The 11,971-nt window shown below is 41.2% G+C and overlaps 1 protein-coding gene across 1 annotated transcript; it reads right to left on the reverse strand.

Moving 5' to 3' along the window:
• Positions 1-1,098: 1,098 nt before the first annotated feature.
• LOC131893585 (uncharacterized) lies at positions 1,099-4,486 on the reverse strand. The gene is made up of 3 exons (XM_059243667.1): positions 4,396-4,486; positions 4,040-4,324; positions 1,099-2,247 (listed from the first exon to the last, which is right to left on the reverse strand). The coding sequence occupies exons 1-3, from the start codon at positions 4,457-4,459 to the stop codon at positions 1,304-1,306; spliced, it is 1,293 nt and encodes a 430-aa protein (XP_059099650.1). The 5' UTR covers positions 4,460-4,486; the 3' UTR covers positions 1,099-1,303.
• Positions 4,487-11,971: the final 7,485 nt, after the last annotated feature.

An 11,971-nucleotide genomic window follows, 5' to 3' on the forward strand; every position in this document is an offset into this window, starting at 1 on the left:
ATTCATTATCAAATCCTTTTCTTATTTGCATTTCATTTTTCCACGGCCTTCACAAACTGCCCAATGCAGTTTTATTGTTATGCAATATCATATTTCGTTCCTGGGCATTTCTGAAGAATACTAAAAAAAGGTTCAAAATCAAACGATTGGAAATTGAAATGCTTGGTTCATTTTCTTGCATTGGCCGTCCTTGAGAAAGGGATCAAACAAGAAAGGCTTCCTCATACTCACAGAAAAAAGCTACCCTAAGGTGCCTCCCAATCAGCTTTTGATTGTAAACAATCAGCTATTCAATCAGCCATGGTTAACGTTCTGCACTTCAGAGGGCACTTTATGAGTCAGTCTCTACCAAATGAAGGTCTGATTGGGCCGATTTCTCTTTTTTTGAATTATAATGCGTGTAACCCTTCAGCTCGGAAAATTCGCTCACCAAGTAGGGCCAATGATCGTTACCTATTATGTACTTCCCCAAGATACGCTTTATTCCCATAATCTACATCCAGCTGTTATCCCCAAGCCAAGGTAAGAACAATCAAAAAGTTGACGGGGTTGCGGGGGTCGAAAATTGGCATCTCCCGTCGAGTTAACGGATTACTTTCTTTTTCCGATGTGATTCAGTTGCGATTCCTACGACTTGGTCATTCAATAGAGCTGAAAATTGAAGAACCTAGTCCAAGTGCAGTACAACGTACATTGCAAGCTTGCCTATTCTGTACTGATGTGACCCAATCTGTTTGCGACCAAACTTCCAATCCAGTACTGCCAAGATTGGTCCCGGATTGGTTTTTTGGGTCAGAAAGTGCTACTAAATCTGATGGGAGCTCAGGCAAGTTCTTCAAAAGCCCTTACCTCCTAGCTAAAGTTTGGACCTTAGCCAGAATGAGTATCTGCTCATCACTTTGACCAGTTCATTTTCATTCCAGTTAATTTCCAAGTCCCTAACTCCGAGGTAAGGGCTTTAAGATAGAGGCCTCTGGTCATTGACTTGAATTGAGTTGGGTCAAAAGTTACACTCCCTTCTCCCTTTCTCGTAATCTATTGGCAGAAAAGTACTGATTTGACCCAATCTGTTTGCGACCAAATAAATGAAAAGTAGAATTCTTAAAATGAAGCAATGGATATATTTTTTTTCGACGGCCAGAGCATGATTTCCTTTGTCTATGATCAGAAAAGCTATTCAAGAAAAGAAATTGAAATATTTGAAAAGTACTCGGGCGTTGACTTATTCTTTCGATTACAGACAGGCATTTCATCTGGCTTCCACGATGTCAAATTTGTCACGTAATGAGCAATATCATCGCATTTAGATATTTTCCTCAGTTTTAGGCTTGCACATTTCTAGAGATTTGGAAGCCAACATAGTGATTTCCTCGCCAATAGGAATTGGGAGCTCCGGACCTCTTACGACCCAATCGCCAGTTTTAAGATCGTACATTCTGATCCACGAGTTTTTGACTTGGTTTCCTGCATCATCGTTGACAAAGCCACCAACGGAAATGACACTATTGCCCAAAGACATCATCGACGAGCGGTATGGAATAACGTAATTGGTTTCACCCGGAGCATAGGACCATGTTTGGCTTGCCACGTGGAAGATTTGAGAGGCCTTATTCTCGCCTGTTTTTCCCTTCCAACCATCAACAATCACGACTGGATCTCCACTGTTTTTAGCCACGGCGCAAATCAATTTCTCCGTCTTGGGACTTAGCATCTTGGGTAAGGGGATCCACTTGTATCTTTGCATAGTGTCGAGCATGAAACAATCTCCACTGAGGCCATCAACCAGGAAAATCTGGGAATCGCCGATTCGAACACTGCATGATACGGTCATCGGTTGAGGCATTGCGACTGAGGAGCTGGTCACCGTGCGGTCAGAATGATATAGCTGAGTGCTTGTTAAGGGTTTCTTTGAATACATGTCAATTCCACCCAAAAGCCAAGTGGTCCCATTCAAAAATGTCACTGGCATTTGATTGACTCGAGAGTCCTTCAATCCATAGGTGGGATGAACTTTTCTTGGTTGTTTAATCACAAATGCTCGGCAAACCGTCCCAATTCCGCAGAAAACGACCTCGTCCTTATTGAAGAAAATAGCTGGTCGTTCACGCGGGTCAAATTGAGACACGAAAAATATGGCGGCATCCCGATTCGCCTTAGTGTTGCAATAGCTGTCTTTAGAGACTGGATTGATGAATGTTTGGCCCCCTTGCACGAATGATATCAAAGCATCACCGTCTTCCTCGATATCTAAGAACGCGAGCAAAACAATTGATTAGGTACAGAATGACGCCAAATATGAGAACAAGTTCATAAACAACCCTCCAAGAGATGGTGGAAAAAATCATGGAGAGCTAGAATTCTGTCAAAGATAAAATCCACTCCCTGTGCAAGTTACGCACGGACAAAAAAGGAACCTAAGTTCCTTGTTGGCCTGAAAAGGTCCATTAAGACCAACCCAGTTGTTTCAATGGTGCTGCTTGCACGTAGACGCTTCTTAAGCACGACGATAATTACCAAAGCCATGAAAGAGGTTTTCAAACTCAAGTCTAAGACATGAGGAAGGGAGCGCCACATCAAAAAATCATCAAGCTAAGAATATTAAAGAGATCGGGCTTGAAAGTAGAACATTTTCCCAGAGTGTGCCAAGACAATCTGTGTGCATCATTAGAATATCATCTGATTGATCTAACATAATTGGGGACGGTGCCTACATCTCGCAAAGGAACCACTACATCTCGCTTGATAGTTTCAATTCGGACATTTAGGCAAGCGCTGGTACCAGCAAACAAACTTGCCTGCCAATACCAGTGATGCAAAATTGGGGTTTCAAACTAGTTTTAGCGATGGTGACCTTTCCTCATATAGCAATGGGAAAGAAGGGTCAGCTTCTCGTAAACGTGTTTGAAGCCCCAAACTTGCATCACTGACAATGGTACCAGCAAACAAACGAAACTGCCAGAGTTTGCCTAAACGTCCCCATAATATCATTTTGCTGAGGATGACGTTCTCTTTCAGTGCCATGGTTGCGTCTCAGTGAAAACCCTCTATGTGGTGTTAAGCAGACATTCAAGAGGGGTGCAATAACCGGTTTACAGATCCTTCAAACAGCCGTCTCCGTTAAATCCGTTTGATTTAGGCTTGACGTGAGAATTATTATTTTACCCGGGGCATAGTCATGCATGGTCGTTGCCTTCTATAGCCAAAACCTAATAGCACTAAAGGTCCCCCCTGGTAGATGAACGATGCATTAGCTGACAAACAAACCGTCTCATGTGACCATCGGAGGGTTTGACATTTAGACGGGGTAATAGCCTTTGGATTGGGGCTGGAACCTAACCTCAATAAGTGTACCTCGGGGATCATGAGAGTGACTTTTTGTGTCCTGTCCAATACAGGAACGATTGAAAATAAAATCTTCTCAAAAATTAGCAAGTGTGTTTTGATGTTATTAGGAACTCTTTGGAGCAACAAATGAAAAAAAGGCATTCCCAATCGTTGTCTTTTTTTCCCTTTTTGCATTTTCATCGTTTTCCCAACGTACATGTTGAAAATATACCCTATACTTTTCCGATTTCATCACCTCAAATTGACATCATAGCAATCTTTACCAGATCAATGTGTTTGTCCTCTCCAAATCACAAATTCGCTCTTCCCCTCTACAAAGCACTTGTAATGTTACTAGATTCAGCACTCATGTGGCTTCATTCTTTCTGGCACCCGTTTTTGTTACAATGAGGGTTATCAAGTTGGCGTTATCAATTTCCGAAGCTATCACCTTGTACCCATTCCGTTCATTTTGATCAAAGGAAGACTAATTAAGCTGAGATATGCTTTCATGTGTTGAAACATTACACCTTTGCCATTGATGCATTTGACGTGTTATCTCTTTTATATTTTTGAACTCCCTCCCTGCCTTACATGCCTTTTTGGATTTGACCTGTTCAACTTTCTGTAACTCAGAGCTCTTGACTCTTAGATTACGGTACAACAGCACGATCAGAAAAGCGCCAGTGATTTGCTTATTAGGTAGTTCACATACCCGGTTCCGTGACACAGAGCTCATCGGGATCTTGGTCCGAGACCAAACCGGTAACGTCGCGCTTGTCACCTTCTTCTCGATCGATCAAGCATTTCTCTGAACAGCGGCAAACCAAAATGTCCGCATAATACGTGAAATAGTTAGCTTTGGATCCCGATTCAAGGATTTTGGTGCAAAGATCAAAGCAACCTTCACTAGATTCGACATGTTGGTAAGTGCGGAGGGGTCGATATACATACCGATGCCAAGACAACATTTTACAACGCACGCCGTTCACTTCACAGCCTGAAATTAGGTTATAGCTAGTTCGTTTCTCGCGTCAAAATTTGGTAATATGGGCAATTTTGACTTCTTACCATCAATGACAAGGCACTTGGCCAATATCAAAAGGCTTGAAAATGCTAAAAGTGTTCCGTTCATGTCAAATGGTGGATTTTATCACACAACATTCTCATTTATTGTCTGAGGAGAGCTTAAACAAGTGTTTATGGCAATTTACATTGAGGGACATCGACAATCAGGGAGGAAGGAGTGTTTTGCTTTGGAATAATTCCGTTCTAAATAGTGATGGTCTTTATGTCACTAAAATGTTATTTGTTTTGAACATTATCTGACGTCTGACACATGACATTACAACATATCTTTTGAAAAATTAGCAACATAAAAGGATGATGTTCGTACTTGCAGTTTCAATCACATGATTGTAATCAATCGTTTTGAAATTGAGGTAATTTATTTTCTTTATTTGAAACCAGAGTTACTGTGATCAAGTTTGTCTAAAACTGTTAATATCTGTTTTACCAACAGTCTCATTGGATATGTTTGGCATATATGCATAGATTTGGTATCACATATAGGTGACTGGATGTCCATCCTGGGTTAAGGATCGCCATTCGAGACAAATCTTCACCAATCCAGTAGCAGGATTTAAGTCAGACTTGGACAAGTTTTTAACTAAAATTCCCGATCAACCTTAAACTCAAGGGTTAGCCAAATCAGCCTACTCTAATTCGTGGATTCCAATCCCAGCAGCGGTAAGGAAGTTCGCAAAAAAATACAAGGGGGGAGGGTCTGGGGCCAGTTTTTAAACGAAAAAGTTGAATGCGAAAAATGCGGAAAGCTAATCTCTTCTTCTATAATCCGCCACATCTGCCAGACAATGCGTCTCTTCAATTATTTGAGTGTCATTGCTAGAGAAAGAACTGGGTCATTGAGTCAACCAATCTACTTTGACAGGCTGAGGTTTCACATTCATCGACGAAAAGCCTCCAATCGACTTCAATCAGTCCACGCGCATCCAGAATATCCCCACGGAGTTCTGGAGGTCTCGTCAATCCATTTGCTTACCAATCTCGAAGCTTTACCGTCGCCACTTTGTTAGAGAAGTAGCCGATTCCAATCGTTATCTTATGTGCTCGGATGGCTATTATCATCTTTGGTCAAGACCAGATTGTCTATGGACTGTCTACGGTCCATCCACCCTTATCACTCGCTTTATTTCTGTTGCAGTCAATAATTCTAGTTGTGTTTCTTTGGTACAAATCATTTTGAGCCTACCTACTCATACACTCACCATCAGTGTATCTAGCAGGGCGAAGAGAGTAGAGTTCAACAAAGAATTGAATCTACACTCAAACTTTGTTATCCGGGAGGAAACGGGGTGTAGTGGTTAGCGCAGAGTCCTAGCATGAGAAAGGTCCCTGGCTCGAACCTCCTCCCCGACCTTTCTCAAGGAAACTTTTGACGCTAGCTACACCCACAGTGAACCAAAACTGATACTGGACTGAAAATTGCTTATCGGAAATTTCACTCGATCGAGCTGAAGATTGAAGTGCGTAATTACTGTGGCCTGGGACATGGAGTACGCAAGTAGCGCAGCGGAAAGCTTGAACCATGATCGAACGTCTTCTAGCGAGGTTTCGTAGAGCTATGTGTTACCTCCTTTCAAATTCTGTCGAAATTCTGAATAGAAATTCCTAATACAACTCCTTGTCAAGCAACTACCCTCCTCGGGCACGCTTCATAAAGCGGGTTTCCGACCACATTTTTACGAACAATATCTTAAAGTGGTTATAACTGAGCTCAAGTTTTCATCCATGAAGTGGAAACAATTAACTGAAACGCAAGGAACAAGCCTCGGCTCAGGCTGACCTGCAGAGGTGTCGGAATTACCTTAATCATGCAAAGGTGCAATCATGTCAACCCCATTCAAGCACATATTTGGGAAATTGAAACGAACTTGGGGACTTGGCATAGTGGTTACTGCACTTTTCTATCACGAGAGAAGACCTTGGGTCAATTCTCTTCCCCGACCCTTCTGAAGGAAACTTTAAGACGCTAACCCTGCCCACAGACGGAGAACCAAACTGATATGTACACGACACTGCCTATCGGAATTGTGTACGGACGATGTGATGGCTGGCTTCGCTGGCCGGGCGAGGTTCAACACTCCGACCCTAGCACCCCAAACGCAAAAAAACACCGTATTGAATCTTGGCTTTACATCCTAGCTAAAGGTAGGTATCCGCTCTAAGGCACAAGGTGCTGCATTCTAGCTGTCCGTCATTTATTGAAATTTTGGTGTCTTTATTCTTGGTCATATCATGGCGTAACATAAGTGAAATATATTGCATAGGCATTTTACAGACGCTGATAAATGTAAAAAAGAAAAATGTCAGATGTCAAATTAAATGTCAAATGTGCTTGAAAAAGTGAACATGGGAATTGCAGATAGTACATAACCATGTGGGTAGAGGTAAATGATGAAAATCTTGGTTATTGCAATAGAGTGGATGGGCTAGATTGAATAGATCTTTTGTTAACTCCCGTCGTTGATGGCATTTGGCTGGGTGACGGACAAAGGTACGTGACCGCCAATACTCCGAAGGGATGTCGGCCCAAGGGCAATAAGGAGTTAGCAAGTCCTTGAGCGGGAAGGGCAACTTGTGTCCGGACATCACCTGCGGAAAGTTCAGGTTCCCAAAACTGCTGGATGCTAACCTGGCCAGTCCGATGGTGAGGGGCTCTGTTTCGCATATAAAATGCGTCCATGCATTGTTGGCATATTGGGGCACGCAGAGGTATCGCTTGAGGAATTTGGTGAAGGTGGCATCGGCGGATTTGAGGGCGGATTGGGCGGAGTTGGGAAGTCAAAGGTGTAGGCCGTAGAAAAAAATTGGGGTGACATAGATCCGGAGGAGTTGAAGAACTATTGTGAGGGGAAGATTCTTTCTGGAAAGTCTATTGCATATGTATCCGATCCTGGCCTTAGTTATTGTGGATTTGAGGTGATTGGTGAAGAAGAGTTGGGTGAAGAAGGTGAAACTGACAAAGTTGCAGTATTTGACGATTTCAATCGGGCTATTATTGATGTGGAAAGAGGTGGGAGGCAGACGACCTTTATGGAAAACCATGGCCTTCGTCTTGATGTTCTTGATTTGAAGACCGTTCTCTTGGCAATAACCATGGAGCGAATTAATGGCATTTTGCAATTGCATGGCTGAATCAGCCAAGAGAACCAGGTCGTCTGCATATTGGAGATATTGAACCGGAAAGTGGTTGATGGTGGGGCCTTGGATTGTGCGGACCTCGGGCAGGTGTGATACATAAAGACTGAAAAGAATTGGCGATAGTGGATCCCCCTGCGGAAGGCCAATTGAAGTGAAGTAGCAGGGGGTTAGGTCAAACCAGAAGTTCGGTAAAGATGATTGGGCTAGAATTAAACAATTTGATAAGATTGCCACACTAGAGTTAAAATTCGTGGAAAAGTTCAGTGCACGTTATGTAACGAAGTAGCAGCTGAATATTCGGTCATAAAATTGTCCTCAAAGTGCAGCTAATTCTGAAATGATTTTGATTCACCACAATGTTCTTATCTGAGGTTTCGCGAAGTATGCGTCATTGGCATTTGATATTCGTTTGAGCGTCAAGTTGTCCTTTTGATCAAAAATGTTACTTCATATTTGCTGACATGCAAGAACCTTTTAAAGTGTTGGAGGATATTTGAATGCCACGTTATAGTATTGTAAGCACTTTGTGTGGGAAGGCGCCTTCAGCAAATATTTGATGGATCATTTCTTCGCATAGTGATCAAGATATTTGGCAAAAGATACTGGGACACACAATATCGTTGGAAATAAAGATATCAAGGATTTAGTCGTCAGAAAACATTTTCTCTACGAAAGTGGAGTTCGTCGTCACATTTATTGCTAGCATCTTTGTTGCACCCTAGCACATAGCTTTCTTCCGCTTGATGTTTAGGTCATATGTTTTAGTTCAGTAAATTTAAAAAGGCACACGTTGTTAAGTTTTATCTGTATTTATTCTGGTTTAACATTTTCCTTGTCTTTCCGATCCTATGACAGGCGTTCAATTGTGGCCGAACCTGCAAACAGTATCAAAATGTGGCATAATGATTTAGAACGCAAAACTAAATCTAAACGAATTCGTCCGTTATAAATAAAAAAAATATTCATCCATTTGCACTTGTCCAACGTCAGGCGGCATTGAGCAAACTGTAAATTCTATTTTGATTTTGACTTTACCAACGAATAGGAACAGGGTGCATGTAAATTGACGAACCGAATCATGCATTTTTATATAATGGAAAGAATGGTTTTGACAATCAGAAAGAAGATTCTTCTGGCATATTTCTTATAGCTTTTAGCTGGATTTGTGTTGCATCACATTTCATCGTTCTATCAGAGAATAACTTGCTTGTCATAAAGAGAACAGGTGGGAGATGGGCCAAGGTTGAAAGTGGGTGTACTGCTTTTTTGGGATCAGGATTCAAGTGGGTCTCTACATAATCTAGATAAAACATCTGGAGCTGGCCTGGAGAGAAAACGGGAGACCAGACAACCTGCATTTTCTTTGATTTCCTTCCCCTGTTAACGCCTTGCCTTATTTGCTTCCTTGGATTAAACAAAAAAGTCTAATGTAAAATATAAAAAAATCTAGAAGCGGAAAAATAATTCTAGAAACGGAATGATTAGTGCCGTGGCTTAACTGTATGAAGTTTTATTCAGAAAATATGAAGGGAGAACTTTACAGTAGGGGGGAAGAATATAGGATGGAGGAGTCGTGAGGGGAGAGAGAAGAGCCGTGGATAATCAAGTTGGAACTTTTGACTATTGTGGCTCAACCTGGAATTACCAATTACTCCTATAAATTGTTTTCTTTTTAGCTAAAAAGTGATTGTTAGTATGTAAATGAGTAGTACTAAGACATTTTATCAAAATACAAGGATAAAAGAATCCTTTTATGGATAGATGAAGTGAACTTTAACTTAGTCCCTTAATTAAGGACTATGAGGCCTTAAATAGCAAGTAAGTTCACAAAATTTGACAGTGGGAAACCATAACTATATATGGAGCTCCAATATAGGCACGAGAGTTGGTTATTCTCATCACAACATTCCCAACAAGATCTTCGTTTGTTGTGCGATACCAGCTTAAAATTCGGCCTACAATTTTCTACGGTAATCTGAATTACTAATAGCTAAGGGAATATTCGGAGGTACTGGGTCTAGAGTCCCTACAGCTTTGTAGGCTACATCGCGATTAAATAACAAGTATTCCGGATCTGCAGAGGGAAAATCAGTGTACGTATGTCAAGGGCACAGCCTAAGCCTGAACAGACTGTAGGATGACCCAGTACCTGGGGTTCGCACTCTGCAAGCCCCATCTGAATTAAAGATCCACTTTGTTTATTCAATGATCCGAGAGTGGTGTTCTGCCTCACAAGTGTTGAAACCATGGAACAAGTTTAGCCCCACAACCTGCGGGAGAGAAAATGTTTGCGTCTTTAAAAAACATTTTTCTAAAGATGACCTGACCTGACATTCCACTTGAGATATCAGTTATAGATTTTTATTCTTTTTCCGTGGATCTCCCGCTTTGTCTTCGTGAGCCATTGCTTTTTCTATTATCTTGTACTTTCAATTTTTTACCCCTACACACTCAGTATGCACCTTAGGGAGTGCTTGAGTTTCCTATAGAATAAACAAATCAACTCCGTGATAAAAGTCCCTGTTTCAGCCTCTTCTACAAGTCCTGAAACTAGTTTGAAAATCCACTCAACAGTTCAGGCAATAAATCGTCAGATAATAGGATGGATGTTGTGCTCATCAATTCAAAATGTTTAATGTGCTTGAAGCATAGATGAGCCTACTCCTTTTTTGAATTGGTACCTAACATTTCCATTTTAGTTACGCATTTGCGATAATAGGACTTGAGTGAACCCAAGTACACTAGAGTGTATACTCAGGGTCCGTGAGTACACCCATGTAGTGTACTCTGCTATACTCAACTATACTTGATCTCTCTTTTGGGCTTGCGCTGAAGTTTCTTTGTCCTCAGTGACCCTATAAAGCGTAGAGTTGACCAATGATTGTCCTTTATTAACAAGGGCCGGTCAAACCGCTAAACTTCGTCATCTTACGCCATATGTAATAGCTTGTTTATAGACTGTTTATGTCATATGTAATGGACACCCTGGTCAACAGTCAAAAAATTAGCCAAGCAGTACGGATTCTCAATTTCCCGGGTTATTCAGCCTATTGAAGCGTTTTGTAAAATAAACTTATAGATTTTGATGCTTCTTTATTTTCTTAATCAATGACCACAAATTCCAATCCATTTACCATTCATCATGAAACGATAGTGAGCCAAGGTGCTATTCACGAGGCCAACTTTTGTTTACATTTCGATTATATTAACATTTTGGTTTCAGCTTGGGCGGTTCGAGTATACCTCAGTACAGTTGTGTAGTGAGACTATACTGTAGTATCACTGTTGTTTTCACTCTTAATGAGCTTCACATTTCTCCTAACGTCCCTGCGCTACAAGTGTGCGGAGAAAACAAGAGCCTCAAGAGGCTAAGAGAGTAGTTCTAAATAGATAAAGACACACTTTTTTCTTTTAGGGCAATGCGATAAGTAACATTTGTTTTATTAGTATTTGACGTTTACTACATATTAGCTACTGTGGGAAAATTGTGACTTTTAATTAAAAAATACTGCAAGCATTTTCAAATATGCTCTCAATACTTGCAAAGTACCTTCACATACTAGCAAGACAAGGACATCAAAGGAACAAAGAGGAGTTACTTTGACTGAAATTATGTTGATACTTGGTTAGCAAAAGAGACCAAGAAAATCATAACGTTGAAGAACCTTTTTGGCCTTTTTGCCAGATTTTTAACCCAAATTTTCATTCTTATTAGCCATCTTTTACTCTTTTGACTCTTTTTTATAGAATTTACACAATCAGGGTTTTTCTCTCATACATTGTCATGCTCCTGTCTCAACATTGTTCCATGCTTTGGACCCTTTTACTTCGGTGCAGCATGATCAGATGAAGGCTTATTAAATCTCTGCCGAAACCTTTGAACCTTTTTTTTTCAATGGCTCTGCACAACGCAACAGAGAAGGCTAAAAGGCATCATTTTTCAGGTCGAGTCATAATGGACCAAAGATCTCTATCATTTATCGTTATCAATACTAATATCAAAAAAGCATCTATATTGCGATATTTGAGTGCTTTGCCATCCTTAGACGTTCTCCTTAGGGCGGCTTTACACTACGATGGCAACCCAGGATTGAATCCGGTTTGAGGATGGAAGTAAGGTCTTTTTGTTCGACTTCAGAACAATGAAAGACCGGAGTCGCCCCAGCACTAGTCCTACTTCCATCCTCAGACCGGATTCAATCCTGGGTTTCCATCGTAGTGTAAAGCCGGCCTTCCTTTTCATTGGAGTGGTGTAACAGGTGCATATCCAGCTCGCATACAAGACCACTTCATTCCGTTAGAAATTACGACCTTGATGGCCACATCCGCCGTTAGGAGCAGGGCTGTTGTGCCTAGAAAGGCACCGCCGGGGTTTTGGGGGAGGGAACCAATTCTATGCAATATGAAATCCAGTAGATTGAGG

Source organism: Tigriopus californicus, chromosome 2 (assembly GCF_007210705.1).
Source record: "Tigriopus californicus strain San Diego chromosome 2, Tcal_SD_v2.1, whole genome shotgun sequence".
In the NCBI taxonomy this organism is placed as follows: Eukaryota; Metazoa; Arthropoda; class Copepoda; order Harpacticoida; family Harpacticidae; genus Tigriopus; species Tigriopus californicus.